The sequence below is a fragment of the Spermophilus citellus genome (genome assembly GCF_964194105.1).
Source record: "Spermophilus citellus genome assembly, chromosome: X".
NCBI lineage: Eukaryota > Metazoa > Chordata > Mammalia > Rodentia > Sciuridae > Spermophilus > Spermophilus citellus.
The window spans coordinates 35237990-35265907 of record NC_138190.1 but is presented as its reverse complement, the minus strand read 5'-3'; the positions used below and the strand labels follow the sequence as shown (position 1 = coordinate 35265907).

At 34.9% G+C, this 27918-nt stretch overlaps 1 protein-coding gene across 9 annotated transcripts in view; it reads left to right on the top strand.

Moving 5' to 3' along the window:
• The window catches only part of CASK (calcium/calmodulin dependent serine protein kinase), a 385036-nt gene that overhangs the window by 74757 nt on the left and 282361 nt on the right, over positions 1–27918 (top strand). For 5 of the 9 annotated variants that reach the window (XM_081276357.1, XM_081276354.1, XM_081276356.1 and 2 more), the window contains exon 2: positions 2434–2546. In XM_081276357.1, coding sequence (XP_081132483.1) covers positions 2434–2546 — 113 coding nt within the window. Of the gene's footprint in view, positions 1–2433; positions 2565–27918 lie in introns of all 9 variants that reach the window. The other 4 variants (XM_081276352.1, XM_081276351.1, XM_081276353.1 and 1 more) reach the window with 1 other exon arrangement.

Below are 27918 nucleotides of genomic sequence, written 5' to 3'. Positions count from 1 at the left end.
TCGATGGACCATGAACAATCCCACATACATATCTCCATGAACAATCCCATATACAGATCTTGGAAAGTTTCCAAAATAATTTAGTGAATTGAAGCACACTATACAAATGTAAATATAAATAGAGTCCCAAGGGTTTGTGTGTGGACAAAAACCAATTATGTTAAGCATTTCCTGAAATTGCTTGCTATGGTTAGAATGAATCCTCAAAGTAAGATATCCAGGTGGAGAATGAAAACAGTTGTGAGAGTCCTGCCTCACTTTGTTATATTGTTACAGAAGAAAATCTTCGAAGGGTTTTTGAGTGATTATTGAAAAGGTCTTGTTTTCATTAAGTTTTGAAAGATACATTATTTCCCTTTCTTTTCTTTCCAGGTTAGCTTTGTTAGGTCATTTGAAGAGAGATTTGAAGCTGTGGTGTAGTTGATGTCCTCATGATGGTGTTCATGTGATTTAGGAGAAATGTTTAATTCTAGGTTAAATTACACTCATTTGTTTGTCCTCTAATTGAAAAAAAAAGACAAACTGAGGCAAGCAGTATCACAAATATCCTTGTGTAAATGAAGAATTTTTTTCATAAATGCTATTGAGCACATACATCCAGCTATACTTTTTCTACCTGTGTGAAGGCTTTCTTTTGTCTGTTCCCTCTCCCAAAGAGGTGAAAAATATACATAGGTACAGGTGTATGTTTTTGTATTTAGTGAATTATACCATATTTCAAATAAACTACTGCAGTACATTGCTATTGTGTTGTGTTCATAGTCAATTCAAACACACACAAATTTTTGCATTATGTTGAGTTCTGATATTTAATGACTTAATCTCAAAGAACAATGTTTGTGTGCATGCATGTGTGTGCATGTGTGTGTGTGTTGCCTGAGTGTGAACATTGGCTTTTTTTTTTTTTAATAAAGCTAGGGATAGAACCCAGGACCTCATGCATGCTAGACAAATGCTGTACCACTGAACTATATCCCCAGTCTGAACATTGGCATTTAAAAAATCATCTCACCTGATGAAACTCTGTGACCACTATTGTCTAGGTCATTGTATTATCATGTGTAACTAATTAAAACAAACAAAAACGAATCACTGGGGCTGGGGTTGTGGCTCAGTGGTAGAGCGTTCACCTAGCATGCATGAGGCACTGGGTTCAATTCTCAGCACCACATAAATGTAAAATAAATATATTGTGTCCACCTAAGACTTAAGAATAAACATTAAAAAAGAATCACTACTTTAGATTGAGGAAGGACTGGGTAAGCAAACAACTGGACCAGTGACTTGGCTGGTAGAAATTATTTCCTTTCCTTATTTCCTTTCCAATTTAAAACAATTCTAATTTGAAATTTAAGGAGGATGAAGGATGTCTCTGTGAATTCAAGCGAGACTGGAGAGATTGCTGGAGATCAAATCATGCATGAAGTGCCTTTTGGCCAGATTTTATTGGAGTGTATTCCTTTTCTTATTTTATTTTGGAATTACTTATGTATGTTGTTTCTTGATTAGGTATGCATATTGTAAGTACTTCCTCCCCCCCCATATCTTCATCTCCCTCCCCCTCCTCTCAGATTTTAAGCAGAGACATAATATGAGATTTTCATTTTTAAAATAGTACTGCAAAAATGCTCAGTGCAGTGGCACCTGCCTGTAATCCCCTCAGCTCTGGAGGCTGACACTGGAGGATTGTGAGTTCAAAGCCAGCCTCAGCAATGGTGAGGTGCTAGCAACTCAATGAGACCCTGTCTCTAAATAAAATACAAAATAGGGCTGGGGATGTGACTCGGTGGTTGAGTGCCCCTGAGTTCAATCCCTGGTACCTCAATAAGTAAATAAGCAAAATAGTACTATAAGAATGAATGGCAGAAACAATTCTGTTGTCATGGCAAAAGATAGTAGTAGCTCAAACTAGGATATGAACATGGAGAGAAGTGGACAGGTTTGAGAGAGATTTGATGTAAATTCAGTAGGACTTGTTAGTGTGTATAAGATAAGTAGTGGGTAAGATGATAGGAAGGTGTCAAGAATGATCTTCAGTTTCATAATACCACTGCTATAGACCTCACTTATTTTGTTTAAGGTATTGATAATCTATATAAAATATTATGACGACTATTTGCCTTGAGCATAAGAAAAAATTAATATGTAGAATTTTCAAAAAATGATTTCAAATAGCAAATAACTTAGCTTCTATTTTCTCTGGTTTAATAATATTTTAAAATGATGAATTGCCTCATGAATTACAGAAAAATATGCTCAAATTATATTACTTAAATTTTTATTTTGAAAACTATATTCCATCAGGAGTTTGATATAGAATGGCTTGGTGATTATGTAGTATGTCCACAGTACTTGATGAAACATAAAAAGATGCTGCTATGAAAGAGGAACATAAGAGAGTCAATAAATTAAAATTGACTTTTTGTTTTTTAGGGGTCCCTTCAGTGTTGTACGACGATGTATCAACAGAGAAACTGGGCAACAATTTGCTGTAAAAATTGTTGATGTAGCCAAGTTCACATCAAGTCCAGGGTTAAGTACAGAAGGTAAGAGATGGATTTCAAGTAAGTTATTTGATGTCTGGCTTTATTCCATCTCCAAATCCATTTATCAACCTAACCTTCATCTGGGGGTGGGAAAGCAAAGGGTATGATGTAGTGGGAAGTGGGTGGAGACAGTTAATGCCATTCTAGTTTCTTAAGAATTTTAAAAATAGTGTTTGAAGAGTAATTTATAGTTATAAAGTCATCCAGTATAGTTAACAGGCCTATATTTTTTTTAATAGGAAGAAAGTGAAATCTGGGCATATATGTTTTTAGAGTCTCATTTGTAATTTGAATCCTATGGTATAAGACATGGGATGGGAAGGAAGGGGAAATAATTGCAAGGATGACCATTGCAGATTCAGAAGAAGCTAAGATTAGGCCTTCCCAAGTGTGTAAAGTACTACTTTTATGCTTATGATCTAGTAGAACTATATATCACTTTTGCCTTAAGTCTCATAGAGTATAATGTGTGAAATTTGAAAGATCAGTATGGTTAGGACTTATAGGACTTAAAATTTTGTCTTAAGACACTAACATGGATAATCATATTTACATGTATAAATGTTTTAAGCAACATCTAAGCATTTTAAATTTGCTTATTTTTTAAATTTTTAAGCTGTAATTTCATGTAACCACAATTCATATTTCATAATTGATTATTTTCTAATTAGCCTGTCTTTTAATTTTAAGCTTTTCCACAGTCCATTAAAAGACAAATCCTTTAATCCTTTCCTCTTTAATCCCAAGAGCAGTGCAGTTGAGAATCTAGATTGGAAAATCTTAAGGAAGAGTAGCCTATTTTGTTTGTGTTGTATTTAGTTATCTTACTCTGGGAAGTAGAAGCTCACATCCTGTGTGCTTCAAGTTAATCTCTTCATATAGTCTGTTTTCAGGATCATTACTTAAATACTTTTGTGACCCTCTAAATTGTTACTATTCATATACTGTTTATAAAAGATTCTTAGAAGTTGCTACTCACAATGACTGATTTGTTTTTAGTGCTTTAATCTTTAAAAATCTTATGTAAAATTTTGAGATTTTATATTTTATTTCATAGTCTAGAAATGGCTATTAACTACTTTTGAATATAAATTATTTTATAAATTTAGCAAAATTTAAAATTTACTTCTAAGCAGCCTTTACAACTAAAATTATATTTCTTTAAACTTTTTTTTTTGCAGTACTAGGGATGAAACCCAGGGCCTTAGGCATGCTAGGAAAGCACTGTTTTCTTAAAGTTTTAACTGCCTTTGAGTTTAATGTTTTTTTGCTTGATTTTTTTCATACCTCAGTTGTTTATAAAGAAAACCTGAAGTATTGAAGTCATTTTGTATAAACCTAATTCACTAAACAGATATCTTCAAACAGATATCTTCAAATCACTAAACAAATATTCTGATACTGTTTATAAAATTAGTAAGATTCTGATTTTAAAAAATCGCAAGTGTTTATGAATTAATTACCTATATTTAATAGGAGTGATATAAGCTAAATTCTCTTAAGCATTGTTACAGATAATTAAAATAAATATTCATTGTTTATGTTAACCCAGAATTATTATTACCAGAGATTTGATTTATCTCATCATTATACCTAATTTACATCTGTAAGCTAAAGACAGTTTTTAGGGAGACAATTAATTACTTTCTCAATTAGTTGAGGTGGCTTATTGACAGATATCTTCAGCCAGAGTGTGAGACTGAATCTCTGTTTATTGTCACTTAGAGAGTCAAACTCCAAACTTCAAAAAGGGAGATGGCTTGGCATATAATCCATATCCCTGGGTTTAAGTCCTATCTTTACATAGTATAACATATGGGAGCCTATCACTGAAGTCATAGCTCACTCCTTTTTTGCTTTGGCAATGTAAATATCTTGAAGTCCTGTCCTGAAGACAAGGTCAGGTCATTCCATTGATCTTTTATACTTGTAAGCTTTGTTTAACTGAAGGGAATCCTATACTCTTTTTATACCTAGCCTGTATGGTAGGGCCACAGCTTATACATGTTCAATGATAATGCAGTTGAATTTTTCATATTTCTCATGATTTTAGCTGATTTTGGTCAGAGTTCAGTGGCCATGGGTTCCATTGCTAGTACTGCAAAAACAAAAACCAAAAAACTTTAAAGAAATATAATTTTGGGCTGGGGGTGTAGCTCAGTGGCAGAGTGCCTGCCCCGCATGTGTGAAGCACTGGGTATGATCTTCAGCACCACATAAAAAAATAAAGGTATATTGTCCTTCTACAACTACAAAAAAATTTTTAATAAAAGAAATATAATTTTTGCTGTAAAGCCTGCTTAAAAGTATATTTTAAATTTTGATAAATTTATAAAATAATTTATACTCAAAAGTAGTTAATAGCCAATTCCAGTGAAAATATCACAATTGTCCCAAATATTTATAGCATCAAACTATAGTTTTCCCCATCTTTAGCATAATAATTCTTTATAAGGTAACCAAAAAACTGAAGCAGAATTTTATCTTTACAACCTCCACCTGTTTTTTGTTTGTTTGTTTTGCAATGGAATCCACATTCCCTCTGTTGCTTATGTTCACACTAGCTTCCTTACCTTTATTCTGACTTAGATATATTTTATTATATAAGATGTATAATATATGCAACAAATAGTAAATTATTTTATTACATAAAACCTCTATGAATAGTGTCCCCCTCATTACTTCCCAAACAACTTCTTTCAACCTTTTTCCAGTCACTGCAGGCAAAACATTTTATCCCCTCTGTTCTTCTGGTCCATTTAAAAATTGTTAGGGTCAAAAAATGACCTCATCCATGGCAGAGTGTAGAAAGATGTCCTGTATTAAGAAGAAACTAGTTTTGAAGTAAAATTTAACACAATAAAAAGAAATCCATAAGTTCAAATATATGTGTTATAATTAAACCAGTCTCTCAGGCAACAGATAATTTAAAAATCTATTTTATCTTTCCTTTTTTACCTCATTTTATTATTTTATTTTTGGGTTTGTTGTTTATTTGATCTCTGTCATTGCCTCAATATTTTTCCTATTTTCCTAGTGCATTTCTATTTCCTAGTGCATTTCTATAAATAAAATAGGTTTCATAAAGGGCTACCAGGGAATCTATTATATGCTATTTAATTGGATAGATATTGTAATACAAAGACAAAATGAGTACCTATACTTAAGAGACTTAAATTTTAATAGTCTCTAACCATTGCTTATGTTTTTATTAGAAAAAAATATGTAATAAATTTTAAGTAAATAATTTACAAATCAGCTTTTGAAATAAAAAGTTTATTAGTTGCACATCACCAATGCATGTTTTAATGTTAAATTATCATTGCCCTACTGAAAATGAGGTAGTTACTTGAATGTGTTCTGTATTTTGCCATCAAAATCACAATTTTTATGTTCAATAATTTTTTTGAACTTGTAGGCTACATGGTATCCAATAATCTCTGGAAATTATAAACAGATTTATGTATATATATGCTCATTTTCTTAGAGAAAGGCTACAGCTTTTATTAAATTCCTAATAAGGCATATTATTGCTAAATAATTTAGAATTTCTCTTTCACATGTATGAAAAAGTGAATTTGATACTTGTAAATATGAGATGAAGAAGTTTCTATTAAATGAAAGCTGGATAAACTTATGTTAGAATATTACTTCTGATTAGAAGATATTTTTATCCTTATATACATAGTTCCTAATAATGAAACCTCAAGCTTTTAATCTTGAACTTTCAATTAATACACTTTTGTTCTTTACTCTTCTGAGCCACTAATTAAATTAGGCTTTTATTTTAAAAATAGGTGTCTAAATTAATTCAAGCAACTAAGGAAATTAGAAGAAGGTAAAATAGTTGGGATTAAAAGCTGATTTGTTGCTGAGCACAGTGGCACATGCCTGTAATCCCAGAGGCTCAGGAGGCTGTGACAGGAGGATTCACAAGTTCAAAGCCAGCCTTAGCAAAAGCAAAGTGCTAAGCAACTCAAGGAGATCCTGTCTGTAAATAAAATACAAAATAGAACTGAGGATGTGGCTCCGTGGTCGAGTGCCCCTGAGTTCAATCCCCGGTACCATCCCACCAAAAAAACTGAGTAGCTGGAATTACAGGTTCATGCCACTGTGCCTGGCAACCCAAGAAGAATTTAGTCAAGAAAAAAATGGATAACTGTTGGTAAGAACAGTGAACTTCAGAGCACTGTAACTTGCAGCATTCCCATCTGCCTCTCTTTAGCTTCTTAATATCCTTGAAAACAAACAATTCAAAATCATGATGAAAACCAGCAGCCTGGCAGCCACCAAAGGAGTCAAAACAGGAAGGAACTTTTTCAAAACCTCTTTCCCAAAATATTTTCATTGGGTGGGGTGGGGGACAGTGTCTGGTAGTTCTTAGAAGACCCCACTTGCAAGGATGTTTTTATTTGACCTGACTGAGAGTGCAAAAAGTCTTTACTCCAGGGGCATTTGCTAAAAATTTTTAGAGTCAGCTGTTTAATATCATTGCTGCCTGAGGCAATAGATAACAGTTCAAGCAAACAAAAAATTAACCAAAACCTTAAAATGAAAAGCTTAGGCATGAAATGTCCATAATATATTCCTGGGAAACCAGAAAGCCATGACTGTGTGTAGCACTGTGCACATGCTGAAGAAAAATCTGAGAAGGCCTTAAGCCATCACCTCTGGCTTATTGTCAAGTTCTGCAAACAGGATGGTAAGACAGATGTCAGCTCTCAGAATGAGTGTTGAAGGTATCCCCACACATACACAAAAACTAAGCAAACCAGAGACTTTAATGGCTACACACCATAAAGAATACAGACATTATAGAATTTATCCCTCCCCCAAATCATTAAGGAACATTAAGGAACAAAAATACCAGTAAACAGCAGCAGCAGCAACAATCCCTGGAGGAGGGGGGATTCTGATGTTTAGAGTTGACACAATCCTTAAAACATCCAGTTTTCAACAAAACAATTCATGAAGCATACATGAGAAGAAATTTTAAAAATTGGATTATGCAGAGGGGAAAATGCAATCAATAGAAACTGTCCCTGAGTAAATCCAGATGTTAGACTTATTAGAAAAATAATTTAAATTAGCTGTTTTTAATGTTCTCAAAGAAATAAAGGAAACCATGTCTAAAAAAATAAAGGAAAATATGAAAATGATAACTTGACAAATAGAAGATATCAGTAACTTGAGGAACTATTGAAAAAAGAAAAAGGGAACAAGATGGAAATTCTGGAACTGAGAGGTAAAATAACCAGGGTGAAAAATTCACTGGAGGGTCTCAGCAGATTCAAGGGAGGTAAAAGAAAGAATTAAAATTAGCAGATTTGAAGATAGGTTTGTTGAGATTATGTAGTCTCAAGAACAGAAAGAAAACTGATGAAGCTCCCCAAAAAACAAAGGTCAAATGTTCTCTCTGATATGTGGAAGCTAACCCACAATAAGGTGGGGGTAGAGGAAGAATAGAAGTTCATTGGATTAAACAAAGGGAATGAAGGGAAGGGAGGAAGGGTGGGAATAGGAAAGACAGTAGAATGGATCTGATATAACTTTCCTATTTATGTATATAAATACACCACAGTGAATCTCACCATTGTGCACATCCACAAGTCTGGGATCCTAATTAGAATAAGATATATTCCATGCTTGTATAATTATATCAAAATGGACTCTACTGTCATGTATAACTAAAAATAAACCATAAAAAAGAAAAAAAACATTTAAGCAACATGAACAGAGACCTGTGGAAAACCATCAAGCATACCAATATATGCATAATAGAAATGCCAGAAGGAAAGGAGAAAAAAGAGTATAAAGAATATTTGAAGAAATAATGGCCCAGAAGTTCAACAAACTTCAAGTAGGATAAACCCCCAAACATATCATAATTATGCTGTTGAAAGCTATAGACAAGAAAGTAAAGCTACAAACTAGTAGAATATTGTGAAAACAGCAAGAGAAGCATCTAATCACATACAAAGGATCTTTAATAACATAAATGACACATTTCTTATCAGAAGCTATGAAGACTAGAAAGCAATGGATAGCATTCAAAGTGCTGGAAGTAAAAGATTGTCTACCAGGACTCCTTTATCCAGCAAAACCAAACTTGAAAACAGAAGGATAATTTGAGATAGTCCCCCAGAGAAACAGAGATACACAAAACCAGAAAATTTATTACTAGCTAATGTGCCCTACAAGAAATACTAAAAGCAGTCCTTTAGGCTCAAGAAAAAAAAAACACTTGATAATAATCTGAAATCATACAAAGAAAAAGATCACTGTTAAAGGAAATTATACAAGGTGTCCTCTCTGACCCATATGGAATGAAATTATAACTCAATAACAGAAGAAAATGTGGGAATTTCACAAATAAGTGGGAGTTAAACAGCATATTACTAAATAGCCAACGGGTCAAAGAAGAAGTAACAAGGAAAATTATAAAATACTTTCAGATGAATAAGAACAAGCTCAAATAATAACTTTCTACTTAGAGAAACTACAAAAGAAATCTAAACTCAAACCAAGACAGAAGAAAATAATTAAGATTATAAGAGAAATAAATGAAATGAGAATAGGAAAACAATAGAGAAAATTGTTGGAACCAAAAGTTGCTTCTTTGAAAAGATCCAAAAAATTAAGTAGCCTTTATCTAGACTAATCAATAAAAAGAGATGTCCCAAATTAATAAACCGAGAAAATAAAGAGAGGATATTACCAGTGGAATTATAAGGATCATAAGAGAGTACCAAGAAAATTGTATGTCAGCCAATTAGATAGCCTAGTTGAAATGTACTAATTTCTGCTAGGAGTCAACTTTAAGAAGAAATAGAATATCTGAATACACCAATAATAAGAAAAGATTGACTATGTAATTGAAAATTCCCCATAAAGAAATTTGTAATGGGTATGGGATTTCTTTTTGAAATGATTAAATGTTCAAAATATGAATGTGGTAATGGTTGCATGGTTGTGAATTTACTAAAATCCATTAAACTGTATACTTTGTAGGGAAATTGTATGGTATGTGAATTCTATTACAATAAAAGCTTTTTAAGTATTATATGCCACGAGTAAGTAGAATTTATGTAAGAAATTCGTGTTTGGTTAAACATTAAAAATCAATCAGCGTGGGCTGGGGATATAGTTCAGTGATAGAATGCTTGCCTGGTATGAGCAAGGCCATGGGTTCTATCATCGACACTTCAAAAGAAAAAAAATCAATGTAAAACAACTTATTAATAAAAAATGGACAACAGTCAAATGATCATCTCAGTAGACACATAAAAAGCATTTTAAAAACCCCAATACCCTTACATGATTAAAACCACTGTTGAGTAGAAGGTAACTTCAACCTTTTAAAAGATATCTAATAAAAACTAATGGCTAACTTCATATTGAATGTTTGAAAACAATACTTTACCTCCTCAGGAATAAGACAGGATTGTCCTTTTTTTCAGCATTGTACTGAAAAATTTTAAAGGGCAGTAATGCAAGGAATAGAAATAAAAACTATCCTGATTTGAAAGGTAAAAATTAAACTTCATTTTCAGAGAACATATTCCTGTATATAGAAAACCTGAAGAAATCCACAAAACACTCTTAGGTGTAATCAGTAAGCTTAGCAAGTTTGCGGCATAAACAATCAATATACAAAAAGCAGTTATATTTCTATACATAGCAATTGAAATTTGAAAATAAAATTAAGAAAACAATTCCATTTACCATAGCGCCAAAGTGAATGAAATATTTAGGAATGTATTTAGCCAAGAAAATAAGAGACTTCCAACTAAAAACTATAAAATATTACTGAGAAAACTAAGGAATTGCCAAGTAAAGGATAAGACCTCTCATGTTCATTGTTCAAATGACTTAATGTTATTGACATGCTAATTATAAAATTCCCTTGGAAAGTAAGGGTCCCTGAATAGCCATAATCTGAAGAAAAAAGGACAGAGTAGGAGGACCCACATTTCCCAATTTCAAAATTTCTAACAAGGCTACATTAGTATACTTAGTGTAGTACTGGCATAATGATAGACACAGATTAATGAAACTGAATTAAGAGGCTGGTAATAAACCCATGCATTTTGTTTCATTTTGGGGATTTCATTTGGTTTTTGAAATGGGTTTTACTATGTTGCCTAAGCTGGTCTTGAATGCCTGTGCTCAAATGATCCTCTTGCCTCAGCTTCCCAAGTTCCTAGAACTATGGGTATACAGCACAGTGCTTGTCAAACCCATAGATTTAAAGTTATAGTATTTTTAACTGTGGTTTCAAGACAATCAAAACAGTGACATTGGAGCAACTGAATATTGACATGCAAAAGCATGAAAGTGGACTCCTACCTTACACCATATATAAAAATTAACATAACGTAGCTCAAAAATCCAAATGTATGAGTTAAAACCATGTAAAATGATAAGATATAGAACTAGGGAAAAATTTGCAAATCATCTATCTGATAAGATTCTATATCAAATATACAAATAACCCTTGAAATTTAACATTAAATAAAAAGATAACTCAATTAAAAATAACAATAGGTTTGAATAGACTTCTTCAATGAATATTTACAAATGATCAATAAACATATAAAGAGATGTTTGACATAATTAATCTTTAGGAAAATAGAAATCCAAACCATAATGAGATGCTAATTCACACCCACTAGGATGTCTATACTTAAAAAGACAAACATTTGGCAAGGGTATGGAGAATTTGAAACTCTCGTTTATTGCTGTTGGTAATGTAAAATGGTGTACTGCTGGTGGAAAAGTTTGGCAGTTCCTCAAAAATCTAAACTTAGAGTACCTCATGAACTGGCAATTCCACTCCTAGGTATGTACCACAAACTATTGAAAATATACCTTTTCACAAAAACTGGCACATGAATGTTCATAGCCATAGCATTTTTAGTCGAATTGTGGAAACAAACCAAATATCCATCAACTGATTGATGAATGGATAAACAGAACAGACTTTTACACACAACAAAATACTATTCAGCTTTAAAAAGGAATAAACATATGCAAGACTGGTCAACATTGGAAAGTTAATATAATCTATCACAACAAGCTAAAGAAAAATCATTTTTTATATCAGCAGATACAGATAAGGCATTTGACAAAATCTAACACTCATTCATGATTAAAAAAAAAAAAAAACCTTTCAGGAAACTAGGACTAAAAGGCAACTTCCTCAACTTTATAAAAAGATCCACAAAAAACTTCAGCTAACATAATTAATGGTGAGAGTAAATGCTTTCCCTCTAAAGTTGGAAATAAGGCAAGGATGTCCGTGCTTACCACTGCTATTCAATATCCTACTGGAAGTTATAGCTAATGGAATAAGATGGGGTAATGCTGAGAGCCATAGCCGAATCCGAATGACATATGGCATTTTTGCCAGTACAGAGTGGTTGAGAGGTGACGCCAGCAGGCTGTTGGGATGATGATGGTTATGTTGAGCTGTGTATGTTAGACCCCTGCTGTCCTCCTCGCTGCTTTGGAGTTCTCGCTACTTTGGAGTTCTCGCGAGGATTCCCAGAGAGTTCCCATTGGTTGGGGAAATGCCGCAGTCTGGCTAGGCACAAATCACAAGCCACTGAAGCAGGAACAAACTATTTCTGAACTCCACCAGCACACTCCAAACACGCTCCGGGGAATTCTCCCGAATGCGCGGCTCCTCCAGGAACCACACACCAACCGGAAAAATCCCTCCTCCGGCACTTCCCCAACCAATGGGAACTCTCCGGGAATCCTCGCGAGAACTCCAAAGCAGCAGGCCGAGGTGGACAGCAGGGGTCTAACATACACAGCTCAACATAACCATCATCATCCCAACAGCCTGCTGGCGTCACCTCTCAACCACTCTGTACTGGCAAAAATGCCATACGTAATTCGGACTCGGCTATGACTCTCAGCATCGTAAAAGAACAAAACCTGTAAAAACTGGGAAAGAAGAACTAGAACTATCTTTTTGTTCTTAGATGGCATGATTGTCTTATGTAGAAAATTCCAAAGAATCAAAACCAACAAAACAGAACACTGCTGGAACTAAGAAGTGATGTTAGCAAGGTTGCAGGTTACAAGATCAATATACAAAGGTCTAGTTTTCCTATATAATAGCAATGAATAATTGGAATTTGAACTAAAAATATAAAACCATCACACTAACACCAAAAAACCTTGAATTATTTATGTATAAATTTAAGAAAATTTATATAGGATCTATAAAAAGAAAACTTCAAAACTGTGATAAAAGAAATTTGTAGAGATCCACATAAGGGGCTGGGGCTCAGCGGTAGCGCACTTGCCTGGCATGTGTGAGGCACTGAGTTCGATTGTCAGCACCACATAGAAATACTTAAATAAAATAAAGGTCTATTAACAACTAAAAAATATATTTTAAAAAAGGCTAAATGTCTAAAAAAAAGAGAGAGAGAGAGATCCACATAAATCGGGGAGTATTTGATGGTCATTTTTGGGAAGACTCAAATGTGGTTAGGGGTCAGTTCTTCCCAACTTCATCTACATATTCATTGCATTTTTTTTATATTGACAAACATTGTAAAGCTTATAGGAAAAGGCAAAAAGATCCAGAAGAGGTACCATTATTACAGAACAAAGTTACTTGAAATCTACAGTAACATGATAGTGTGTTGTTATTGACAAAAGAATAAACAAATAGATAAATGGAATAGAATAAAGAACCCAGAAATAAATCCACACAAATATAGCCAATTGATCTTTGACAAAGTAGCAAGGGCAGTCCAACGAGAAAAAATTCTTTTCAACATATAGTGCTGAACACCTGGAAAGCCACATGGAAAAATGATCTAGACAACAGAACTTACATCTCTCAGAAAAGCTTATTCATAATGCTTTTCCCCTAAGAATGTGAATAAGGCAAAGTTGTCCACTCTCACCAGTCTTATTCAACATATTGCAAGAAATCATCACAGTAATGTAGGAAAAATAAAGGCTTTAGTTAGTTTTTTGTTGCTGTGACCAAAATATGCAACAAGAATGACTTAGAAAAGGGAAAGTTTATTTGGGGTTCATGGTTTCTGAGGTATCAGTCCATACACAACTAGTCCCATTGCTCTAGGCCCAAGATAAGGTAGCCGAACATGGGGGAAGGGCCTAAGGAAAGCTGCTCAGCTCATGATGTAGTCAGGACTGGCACAGAGAAAGGGAAGGGGCCCTAGGGAAGATACATCCTTCCAGGGCACACCCCCAGTAACCCACCTCCTCCAGACAAACCCCACCTGCCTACAGTTACCACCCAGTCGGTCCATTCAAACTAATACAGACTGATTAGGTTACAGCTTTCAAAATCCAGTCATTTTACCTCTGATCATTCCTTCTGACACAAGAGTCTTAGGGGGACACCTCATATCCAAACCATAATAGTAAATATAAGCATTTAGATAGAAAAGGAAGAACCGAAACTCCATAATTGCAGATGAAATGGAAGTCTATGTACAAAATCTAACAGAATCCATTAAGACATTTGCCTTTGTAAAACAAAACTAATTGAATACTTAGATATAAATACTACAAAGCATATACAAACCTGATTTGGTAAATACAAAAACTCTGATGAAAGAAATCAAAGATCTAAGTAAATAAAGAGATGTGTTCTATTTGTAGATTGAAGACTCGCCATAATAAAGATATTATTTCTCAAATTTATCTCTAGGTTTGACCCAATTTCAATTAAAATTCCAGGAATATTTTCTTTGAGGATATAAGAAAGCTTATCCTAAAATGTTTCTGAAAAGGAAAGAGTACAAAAATAGCTAAAACCATAATAAAGCGGGAGGAATTATTCTGTCCCCATTTTAAGGTATATATAGCTGTCGGCATTAATACAGTGTGGTGCTAGCAAAGGGATAAACACATAGATCAATTGAACAGATTAAATTTTCCAGAAGTAGCTTTATGTAAGTACAGCCAACTAATTTTTGATAAAGGTTCAAACCCAATTCAATGAAGAAGATAATGTTTTTAAACAAATGATAGTGGAACAATTGGACATCCATATGCCAAAAATGAACCCAAACCTCCTATCTTATATGAAAAACAACTCAAAATGGATCATAGATTTCAATGCAAAAACATAAAACTACATAGCTTTTTTTTTAAGAGAGAGAGAAAGTGAGAGAGAATTTTTTAATATTTATTTTTTAGTTTTCGGTGGATACAACATCTTTGTTTTATTTTTAAACCAGTGCCCCACGCATGCCAGGAGAGCACGCTACCACTTGAGCCACATCCCCAGCCCAACTACATAGCTTTTAAAATAAAATATACCAGAAAATTGTTATAAATGACACCAAATGTACCATTCACAGATTTTAAAAAAAACAAAAAACAAAAAATTCAGCATTTAAAAAGAGAAACAATTCAATGAGTAGGCAAATGACCTGAACATTTGCCCAAAAGGTATTATACAAGTTCTAAACAAGCATATGAAAATATGTTCAATATTGTTATCCATTAGGGAAATCAAAACCACAATGAGATGTCACTGTACACTTTCTAGGAAGTTACAATAAAAATTAGTGATAATGCCATTTTCTGGCAAGGGTACAAGACAATGGATCTTTCATAAATTGCTAGTGGGAATATAAAGTAAAATAGTAACTCTGTAATACAGCATGTTTAGAATATTAAACATTCACTTTTCATACAACCTGGCAATTATATTCAAGGGAAACGTACATCCTAGAGAAATGAAAACTTGGATTCACGCCAAAATCTGAAATCAGTTTTCATAATAGCTTTATTCATAATAGGTAAAATTTAGAAAACAATAAAATATCCTACAATAATTATGGTACCTCCATATCATGAAATATTGTTCAGCAATAAAAAATGAAAAATCCATTAATACATGAAATCTATTAATACACTGATCTTAAGGAATTACGCATTTAATTATACATTTAAAAACAACTCTTAATGTCATATACTGTATAATCTCCTGTATTTAAGTTTCAAAGTAATTAAGTTATAGAACTGTGAAACAGATTAGTGATGGTGAGGTCTAGGGCACTGCAGAGTTGGATTAAGAATCATGAGACAAAGCTGGGTGTGCCAATAAAGGGGTAGTTTATGGAATATCTTCCTGGAACAGTTCTGACTTCTATTTTGGTGGTGACTACAAGAATTTGCACATAATGATAAACTTCCATAGCTCTCTAGATTCACAACCAAGGGCATGTTTAAATTGGTGAAATTAAAATAAGGTCTGTCAGTTGTACCAATGTTGATTTCCTGGATTTGATATTGTACTATGGTTACATAAAATGCCATTATGGAGTGGAGGACTGATCACAAGACCTCTTTGTATTATTTTTACAATTTTCTGTTAATGTACAATTATCTTAAAATAAAGAAAAAATAAGTTTTCTTGTGATCTCTGTGCTCTTCAATAAAACTGATAATTATCCTACAGATAGTTAGGACTGTCGAAAAAGACATTTAAATAAAGGTTTGGTTTCCAAATAATTCAAATTGTTCTGTACAGGCAAACCCTGATTAATGTAACTGATAGCATCATCAAACATTGTCACTTGCTTTCCTCGGGAAACATGAATATTTAATAGATTTAATTTACATAGGGAATTTATGTTCATTTTGTGGAATAATTACTAGTCTAACTAATAAATCTATGTTTTCTCCTCTTGCATGGGGGAAGCATGCCAAAACCTTTTATTTGGAGTTGCATTTTCATAGCATCATCATTTCTTCCAATATGTCTTATAATTGACATACTTAGAAGCAAATCAATAAATTTCAAGACATTAAGGGTTATACTTTCATTTAATTTTGTCATATAAAATGCCATAGTGTGATTCCTAAGCCATTTGATCATGTGTTATTAAGTCCTTATCATATATTTAATACATCAAATTATATTTTATAAATCCAATATTTGAAGTAAAAAGATACATTCTTTCAAATATAAATAAATTATCCTCTTGGAACCATATCATATGCATGTGAAACATTCATTTTATTATTGCATTATCAGACAATCATTTTTCATCATTGGTATTAATCAGATTTTTAATGATAATGAAATCCTTAAATGTGGCTAATATTTTAAAAATTACATTTCTTAATGGTGATTCTTTGGGGAAAACAGCAAGGGGTTTGTATTACATGGACTATTTAAGCGAAACTGATGGAGATCAGCTTCTAGCTAATGGTATAATTTTCAATGAAACACCTACTTTTCACAGTTCCTGATCATAGTACTCATTTAATTAGTGCATGGGTCAGTGGCTAGTAGATTCCTACAGGGGATTTTCCCATTAAGTTTTTTTCCCTTTGTTTATTTTTAAAACAAATATACTTTGTATAGAAAGTCATGTATTTCTGTAGATCTTAGATAATAAATTATGAGTGCTGTTTTAGCAAACTGCCTGGATAGTACATCTGGCTATTTTTCTTAATGGTTTGTGTGGGTATTTTGAAACTTTTCAGACTAAAGAGCCAACTTTAAAACAAATATATCTGTTTTTAATGATTAATGTTCCTGTACTGTGGCAGACATTTCTGGATAACTGTATTTTAAATAAGATATAAATTTTACAAATGTGAAGTTTATAATTGTCTTATTAATTAAATCCTGCAACTATGAAAAACTGCTGATGTAGCTCTAAACCTGAGGCAATTTATAGTGATTATTTTTGAGATCAACTATGTGAGAAAAGAAAACTCTTGATTCCTTTCATCTTAATTTTTAAAAAAATTTTTTGTTGTAGATGAACATAATACCTTCATTTATTTTTTTAATGTGGTGATTAGGATCAAACCCAGTGCCTTACACATGCTAGGCAAGTGCTCTACCACTGAGCCACAACCTCAGCGTTCAACTTAATTTTCTTTTTTCTTTAAAAAAATGCAGAACTGCTCCTGAAAACACAGGGCTTTTGTTAACTAAAATGATTCATGCTTGTTCAATATAATTCTACGTGTAAATATGGCTCATTTAATATATTGGCTATTATCCCTAATATCAACATTTTGCTTATAAATGTCTCAATCTGGCTTTCTGTCTCATTTTACTTGGTATGTTGATAAAGAGGCTGTCATGTTTATAAATTAGTGTTCTCAAAGCTTGTTGGCTTATATATTTAGTTTTATCTTAACATCCTCTTTCTGTCACATTCAGGAAATATAACAGTATTAAAGAATGTAAGATGAGAGACTGCTCACTTTTTATTCTAAAATAAAACAGCTTTTTAAGCTTTTTTTCCTCCACTATATGTAAAGTTTCTTTTTTAATCCTTTTTATTCCTGTTCTCTGCTCCTATATATATATAGTTCCTATTTTCTTTCAAATCTTTATTTTGTTAGGTTTTACATTATGTGATTTAGAGAATTTCTCTGAAAGCCATAGACATAGAAAATAGATTATTACAGAGATTTTGGTGAGTTAATAAGTGCATAAATACTGATATAAGGATTACAGTAAACAAAACTCAATCTATACACTAGGTACAAGAAGAACTTTGAATACAGTTACTAATTACAATATTAAAATCTGAAGAATTAGATGAGTAGTTCTTGCATATTTGAATTACCATTATTATATATGAATACGGTTTTGAATAATCAAAGAAATGTCTTTTTATTGAGGTTGTTCTACAAGAATTTTTATTGTATAATTAAATATTGTGTCAAAAATCCATTAAATTATTTTTTATTAAGTCATTATGCCCCTCATGGTATGTAACTCAAAAAGATTGCTCTAACAGAGCTCAGTCTACTCCCATCTATTTTTAAAAAATAATAGCTTTATAGAGCAAAATAAGGAAAAGGGGGGCCTCCCACATAAATAGAAAGGAGATCACTGGAGTAGAGATGGGGATTGAAGGGGAGGCAGGAAGGTCAGGAAAGGGGTAGAACTGCAGAATGAAATTGACCAAATTACTTTATGTGTATATATATGAATATACCACAGTGAATTCCACCTGTATGTATATCTATAAAACACCTATTTAAAAAAACAATAAATTAATAGAAGGAACACTAGTAGAGGAAGGGGAACAGAGGGAGGGAAAGAGGAAGTACTGGGGACTGAAATAGAGCAAATTATAGTCCATGCAAGTATGATTATGTCAAAATGAACCCCACTATTATGTATAACAATAATTCACTAATAAAACATTAAAAATTCCATTATATAAAAAATAAAAACTAATGAAAAATAATAGCTTTAAAACAACAGTGGAAAGACAACTTGCATAATGGGAGAAAATATTTGCCAATCTGGCAAAGGATTAGTAACTAGAATATATAAGGAACTCAGAGCACTTAACAAAAGGCAAATAATCTAATTTTTAAATGGGCAAATTATCTGAAAATGGCCAATGATTATATGAAGAAAATGCCCAATTATTGTTAGCCATCAGGAAAATACAAATCAAAAGTATAATGAGTTATCATCTCATCCATTAGAATGATTATTATTACAAAAAGTAACAAATGCTGGAAAGGATATGGAGGAAAAAAACTTTGTACATTGTTGGTGGGAATATAAATTAGTACAGCTATTATGGAAAACAGTATGGAGTTGCCTCAATAAAATATATCTACCATATAATCCAGCTATCCCACTCTTGGGTATGTATTCAAAAGGAATTGAATCAACATACCAAAGTGATGCCTACATGCCCATGTTTATTGCTGCACTATTCACAAAACTAAAACATGGTACCAGCCTAAGTACCCATCAACAGATGAATATATAAAGAAAATGTGGTATATTATATACACAATGGAATATTTCTCAGCCATAACAAAGAATGAAATCCTGTCATTTGCAAAAACTAAAGGGCATTAGGTGAAATGAAATAAGCAAAATATGTCAAGACAAGTACAGCATGTTCTCTCATATGTGGAAGCTAAAAAAAAAAACTATCTAAAAGTAAAAAAATGAGGGGAGAAGGTAGATAGAGTCTGGATTTAATTAGTGTACACTCTGTGCATGTATTGAAGTATCACACTGAACCTCATTAATATGTACTATGTATACATATTAATCAAAAATAAATATTATATTTGAAAAATAGCTTATTGAGATATTAACCCTAAACCTTAAAATTTACCCCTTTGAATTGTACAATTCACTGGTTTTCAGTGTACAGTTTTCAGAGCTGTTCAATTCTTCTATTTCCAGAACATCGTCATGATCATCCCCCAAAGAAATGGTATGCCTTTTGTAGACACCCACTGTTTTCTCTCCCCTGCTTTTGGCAAACACTAACCTACTTTCTGTCTTAGTAGTAGATATTAATGGAACAGTGTATGACTTTTATGTCTAGCTTCCTTCACTTAACATGTTTTCAAGATTCATCTATGTTTTACCATGTCAATACTTAGGTCTTTTTTTGTATGAATATTATGCCATTGTGTGCAGATAACCACATTTTCTATTTATATTCATGAGATAGACTTTTGAATTGAATCAGTTTTTTAGCTGTTATGTATGCCACTGTGAACATTCATGTAGGTGAATGTTATTAATAGAATTGTGCGACCCCGGGGATCCGGGCGGACGGATTCGCCCGGCCTGCCCCGCGGCTACAGAAGGCAGGACGCCGCAGAGAAGAGATTAATTAGCAAGCAGGGAGGAAAGTGGCTGCCATTCGGTGGAACCCCGCCGGCCAAGCCCGCACTGACCCCCGGGCTGAGTACGGGATTTCAGACAGGGAAGGAAGCGATATAGTCCCATTCCCCACAATGGAGATCCAGGCTGACTGATTCGCCCGGCCTGCCCTGCGGCTACAGAAGGCGGGACGCCGCAGAGAAGTGATTAATTAGTAAGCAGGGAGGAAAGTGGCTGCCATTCGGTGGAACCCCGCCGGCCAAGCCCGCACTGACCCCCGGGCTGAGTACGAGATTTCAGACGGGGAAGGAAGCGATACAGTCCCGTCCCCCACAATGGAAACCCCTCCAAGGCAATCAGCGGCCACCATCTTGGAGAGCTGAAGTATCCACCGCCACTCTCCGACAGACTGCAACAATAAAACAGGTCTGTGTCTCCTAGGCTCTCCTAGGCTTTCTGGGGGAGGGAATATCAGAGTGAGCCCGCATAAAGACTAGGGGAAAACTAGAGACACCTGACCTTCAACTCCCCCTCCCATCAGCAGCCAAAACGAAACCTATCTAGCCAGCGCTGGGGGAGGGGCAAGCAGAAAAAATCAAAACGATAGAGTGCCAGGGATCCCAATAGCCAATTGTGCAACCCCGGGGATCCGGGCTGACTGATTTGCCCGGCCTTCCCCATGGCTACAGAAGGCGGGGCGCCGCAGAGAAGTAATTAATTAGCAAGCAGGGAGAAAAGTGGCTGCAATTCTGTGGAATCCTGCTGGATGAGCCCGCACTGACCCCCGGGCTGAGTACGGGATTTCAGAGGGGGAAGGAAGTGGTACAGTTCTATCCCCCACAATGGGAACAAAACAATAGAGTGCCGGGGTCCCCAATAGACACCCTCCACACCCAACAAACGGCAGGTCCAGAGTACAGTTTGAACTGCCGAGAGCCATCACTTGGGAAATCTGGTCTAGCAGGAGAAACCAAGACTAGCAGGAGAAACTAGGGGACTAGAGGCCAGGCCCTCGCGACTGGGCGGCTGGAAACCGCAGGCCCGCTGGCGACAGTTCACCCACTGCCCGCGTAACTGGGCGGTAGGAGAACGCCCGCCCGCCGGCGATAGCCGGCCCGCTGCCCGCGCGACTGGGCGGCTGAAGTCCACTCCCCCGCCGGCGACCTATCACCCGCCCGCTGCCTGAGATACTGGGCGGCTGGAGACTGCCCGCCTGCCTCGACGGGGAGCTGAAACCAAACAGAGACAGTCCAGTCATACAGCCCCATTAGGACACCCCAGCAAGGAGCCTGGGGCCCGTCATAGCAGAGTAGTGACGTCACTGGAGCTCGGCCGTCGGAATTCCTTCCCAGCAGAATCCACGTTAGCAGGCACAGTTTAACAACACAAAGAAGAAACAACAGAGTAATACTGAACCAAAACAAACCTATAGAAGAGAACAGAAACACGGCAATCAAATAGAGCTGGAAAGTAATGTGGACAACATGAGAAAACAAGGGAAAAAAAGGAGTACAAACAATACAGGACAACTTAATTCTACAGGAGGACATAGAAACATCAGAAGCAGGGATAGGGATTGAACTCAAGGCCTACCTAACTCGAATGGAAAGGAATATTAGGGAAGACAGGAGACAGCAAGTCCAAGCAATAAAAGTATATTTTGAAAACGAATTAAATTCAAATGGCAAAGAACGAGCTCTACCAGGAGATAGAGATCTTAAAAAAAAATCAAACAATAATCCTAGAATTGCAGGAAAATATAAACCAAATTAAAAACTCAAACGAGAATATTACAAACAGACTTGATCAAGTAGAAGTCAGAACATCAGATAATGAAGACAAGGTTTATCAATTTGAAAAGAATATAGTCAACACAGAAAAGATGCTTAAATACCATGAACAATCTATTCAAGAGATATGGGATGTCATAAAAAAAACCAAATTTGAGGGTCATCGGGATAGAAGAAGGCACAGAGACTCAAACCAAAGGAATGGACAGCATATTAAATTAAATAATTCTAGAAAACTTCTCAGAGATGAAAGATGAAATGGAATGCCAAATCCTGGAAGCCTACAGGACCCCAAACATTCAAAACCATAATAGACCAACTCCAAGACATATAATTATGAAGATAGCCAACGTACAGAACAAGGAGAGAATATTAAAAGCTACGAGAGAAAGGAGGCAGATTACATTCAGGGGTAAACCAATTAGGTGAACGACTGATTTCTCATCACAGACTTTGAAAGCGAGAAGATCCTGGAACAATGTATTTCAAACTCTGAAAAATAGTGGATTCCAACCAAGAATACTGTATCCAGCAAAATTAAGCTTCAGATTTGACAATGAAATTAAAATCTTTCACGATAAACAAAAGCTAAAAGAATTCGCATCAAGAAAACCAGCACTGCAAAGCATTTTGAGCAAAATACTACAAGAAGAGGAATTGAAAAATAGTGCCCAAAACTAACAGCAGGAGGTGTCTCAATAAAGGGGGAGGAAAATAACCAAAAAGTAAAACCAGCCAAACTAAAATAAATAAATAAACAATCATGACTGGAAGTACAAATCATATTTCAATTGTAACCTTAAATGTTAATGGCCTAAACTCACCAATCAAGAGACATAGGCTGGTAACCTGGATCAAAAAAACAAATCCAACAATATGCTGCCTTCAAGAGACTCATATGATAGGAAAAGACATACACAGGCTGAAGGTAAAAGGTTGAGAAAAATCATACCACTCACATGGCCCTCAGAAGCAAGCAGGAGTGGCCATACTCATATTGAATAAAATCAACTTTAAACCTAAGTTAATCAAGAAGGATAAAGAAGGACACTATATCCTGTTAAAAGGAACCATCCACCAACATGACATAATAATTATCAATTTGTATGCACCAAACAATGGAGCTGCAACGTTCATAAAACAAACTCTCCTCAAGTTCAAGAGTCAAATAGACCACAACACAATAATTATGGGTGACTTCAACACACCGCTCTCACCATTACACAGATCCTCTAGGCAAAAACTGAATAAAGAAACTATAGAACTCAACAACACAATCAATAACCTAGACTTAACCGACATATATAGAATATATCAACCATCATCAAGTGGATACACGTTCTTCTCAGCAGCACATGGATCCTACTCAAAGATAGACCATATATTATGCCATAAGGCAACTCTTAGTAAATATAAAGGCATGGAGATAATACCATGCACCATATCTGATCACAATGGAATGAAATTGGAAATCAATGATAAAAGAAGGAAGGGAAAATCCTACATCACATGGAAAATGTACAATATGTTACTGAATGATCAATGGGTTATAGAAGACATAAAGGAGGAGATGAAAAAATTCTTAGAGACAAATGATAATACAGACACAACATACCGGAGTCTATGGGACACAATGAAAGCAGTTTTAAGAGGAAAATTCATTTCTTGGAGTTCTTTCCTCAAAAAAAGAAATAACCAACAAATAAATGAACTCACGCTACACCTCAAAAACCTAGAAAAGGAAGAGCAAAACAACAGCAAATGTAGTAGAAGACAAGAAATAATTAAAATCAGAGCAGAAATCAATGAAATTGAAACAAAAAAAAACATTGAAAAAATTGATAAAACTAAAAGTTGGTTCTTTCAAAAAAATAAATAAGATAGGCCCTTAGCCATGCTAACGAAGAGAAGAAGAGAGAGAACTCAAATTACCAACATATGGGATGAAAAAGGCAATATCACAACAGACACTACAGAAATACAGAAGATAATTAGAAAGTATTTTGAAACCCTATATTCCAATAAAATAGAAGATAGTGAAGATATCGATAAATTTCTTAAGGCATATGATCTGCCCAGATTGAGACAGGAAGACACACACAATTTAAACAGACCAGTAACAAAGGAAGAAATAGAAGAAGCCATCAAAAGACTACGAACCAAGAAAAGCCCTGGACCGGATGGGTATACAGCGGAGTTCTACAAAACCTTCAAAGAAGAATTAATACCAATACTTTTCAAGCTATTTCAAGAAATGGAAAAAGAAGGAGCTCTTCCAAATTCATTCTATGAGGCCAACATCACTGTGATCCCAAAACCAGACAAAGACACTTCAAAGAAAGAAAACTACAGACCAATATCTCTAATGAACTTGGATGCAAAAATTCTCAATAAAATTCTTGCGAATCGAATACAAAAACATATCAAAAAACTTGTGCACCATGATCAAGTAGGATTCATCCCTGGGATGCAAGGCTGGTTCAATATACGGAAATCAATAAATGCTATTCACCACATCAACAGACTTAAAGACAAGAACCATATGATCATCTTGATAGATGCAGAAAAAGCATTTGACAAAGTACAGCATCCCTTTATGTTCAAAACACTAGAAAAACTAGGGATAACAGGAACTTACCTCAACATTGTAAAAGCTATATATGCTAAACCTCAGGCTAGCATCATCCTAAACGGAGAAAAACTGAAGGCTTTCCCTCTAAAATCTGGAACAAGACAGGGATGCCCTCTATCACCACTGCTATTCAATTTAGTTCTCGAAGTACTAGCCAGAGCAATTAGACAGACAAAAGAAATTAAAGGCATAAAAAGAGGAAAAGAAGAAATTAAATTATCGCTATTTGCGGATGACATGATAATATACCTAACAGACCCAAAAGGGTCTACAAAGAAGCTGCTAGAGTTAATAAATGAATTCAGCAAAGTAGCAGGTTATAAAATCAACATGCATAAATCAAAGGCATTCCTGTATATCAGCAACAAAACCTCTGAAATGGAAATAAGGAAAACTACTCCATTCACAATATCCTCAAAGAAAATAAGATACTTGGGAATCAACCTAACAAAAGAGGTGAAAGATCTATACAATGAAAACTACAGAACCCTAAAGAGAGAGATAGAAGAAGATCTCAGAAGATGGAAAAATGTACCCTGTTCATGGATAGGCAAAACTAACATCATCAACATGGCGATATTACCCAAAGTTCTCTACCGGTTTAATGCGATGCCAATCAAAATCCCAACGGCATTTCTTGTTGAAAAGCAATCATGAAATTCATATGGAAAGACAAAAGACCCAGAATAGCAAAAGCAATTCTAAGCAGGAAGAGTGAATCTGGAGGTATAGCGATACCAGAGTTCAAACTGTACTACAAAGCAATAGTAACAAAAACAGCATGGTACTGGTACCAAAACAGGCAGGTGGACCAATGGTACAGAATAGAGGACACAGTAACCAATCCACAAAACTACAACTATCTTATATTTGATAAAGGGGCTAAAAGCATGCAATGGAGGAAGGATAGCATCTTCAACAAATGGTGCTGGGAAAACTGGAAATCCATATGCAACAAAATGAAACTGAATCCCTTTCTCTCGCCATGCACAAAAGTTAACTCAAAATGGATCAAGGAGCTAGATATCAAATCAGAGACGGTGCATCAGATAGAAGAAAAAGTTGGCTCCGATCTACATATAGTGGGGTCAGGCTCCAAATTCCTTAATAGGACGCCCATAGCCCAAGAGTTAATAACAAGAATAAACAAATGGGACTTACTTAAACTAAAAAGTTTTTTCTCAGCAAGAGAAACAATAAAAGAGGTAAATAGAGAGCCTACATCATGGGAACAAATTTTTACCCCTCACACCTCAGATAGAGCCCTAATATCCAGAATGTACAAAGAACTCAAAAAATTAAACAATAAGATAACAAACAACCCAATCAACAAATGGGCCAAGGACCTGAACAGACACTTCTCAGAGGAGGACATACAATCAACAAGTACATGAAAAAATGTTCACCATCTCTAGCAATCAGAGAAATGCAAATCAAAACCACCCTAAGATACCATCTCACTCCAGTAAGATTGGCAGCCATTATGAAGTCAAACAACAATAAGTGTTGGCGGGGATGTGGGGAAAAGGGTACACTTGTACACTGCTGGTGGGACTGGAAAATGGTGAGGCCAATTTGGAAAGCAGTATGGAGATTCTTGGGTAAGCTGGGAATGGATCCACCATTCGACCCAGCTATCGCCCTTCTCGGACTATTACCTGAGGATCTTAAAAGAGCGCACTATAGGGATACGGCCACATCAATGATTATAGCGGCACAATTCACAATAGCTAGACTGTGGAACCAACCTAGATGCCCTTCAATAGATGAATGGATAAAAAAAATGTGGCATCTATACACAATGGAGTATTATGCAGCACTAAGAAATGACAAAATCATAGAATTTTCAGGGAAATGGATGGCATTAGAACAGATTATGCTAAGTGAAGCTAGCCAAGCCCTAAAATACAAATGCCAAATGTCTTCTTTGATGTAAAGAGAGCAACTAAGAACAGAACAGGAAGGAAGAGCATGAGGAAAAGACTAGTAGTAAACAAAGACGAATGGGGGGAGAAAAAGGGAGAGAGAAGGGAAAGCATATGGAAATGGTAGGAGACCTTCAATGATACACAAAATTATAAGAGGTTATGAGGGGCAAGGGGGAGGGGGGGAAAAAGGGGAGAGAATTGAACAACAGCAGAGGAGGTAGAGAGGGAAGATGGGAGGGGAGGGGAGGGGGGATAGTAGGAGATAGGAAAGGAAGCAGAATACAACAGTCACTAATATGCCATTATGTAATGTTGTGAGTATGTAACAGTTGTAATTCTGCAATCAGTATCTGGGGGTAAAAATGGGAGTTCAAAACCCAATTGAGTCTAATGTATGAAAGACGATATATCATGAGCTCTGTAATGTTTTTAACAATCAATAATAAAAAAAGAATGTTATTAATAAATAACATTACTCAATACAGAATAGGTACTGGGAGTTATAAATAAATATTGATAAATATTTATAATATTTATTTATATACCTATTCTGTATTGAGTAATAACATTACTCAATACAGAATAGGTGTTTGGGAGTTATAAATAAATATTAATAAATAGGTGAATTCATAAATACAGAGTTTATTAATATTTATTTATAACTCCCAATCAAATACTCATGGCACTTTTGTGGTCACTTACCTAGGCTAAGCAGTAAAATATTTTAGTTGCTCACTATACAGGTTCCTACCTAAGGAACCTGAGATCAAACAAAACACCCCTCTGCCTTCTTGTTTTGGCTCATACTGAAAATGAGTGCCCTTTTCAAAGTCTAGTGCCTTACAGACAAAATATATATGTTAGGTATGCTTCATTCAAGCATGAGTTACAGCTGTTGGCCATGAGTTCAATGTTAATGAATCAACAGTATACATGAAATAAGATGTCTTTACACAGACACACATAAAATAAGGTTATGTATTAATTAGTTGAAAAGATGTGACCAGAGATCCATAGGAACCATAAATAATTAAGAATTGACTCTATGATTTTGCATGGACGTACATTTCTCTTGGGTATATATATACTTAGGAGTAGTATTGCAAGGCCATATGGTAACATCTGATTGTTTTTGTGAACAAGGTTTCTCAGTGTTTACATATATAAAAATGAAAGTAAGAATAGAATTTATGCTGAACCCTTTCTTTATGCTACCAGGTGCAGGGACATGAGGTCCTTGTTGGGCCAGTGTGGAAATTGCCCTGGCCTAGACACCTATAGCACAAAGGAGTTATTATCTTTTGTGACACCTCCATAGGCATAGCTTCCAAGGGCCCCTGAGGAGATGTCCCCAATTACAAGAAATCACCACATTCTTGGGAGTCCAAAG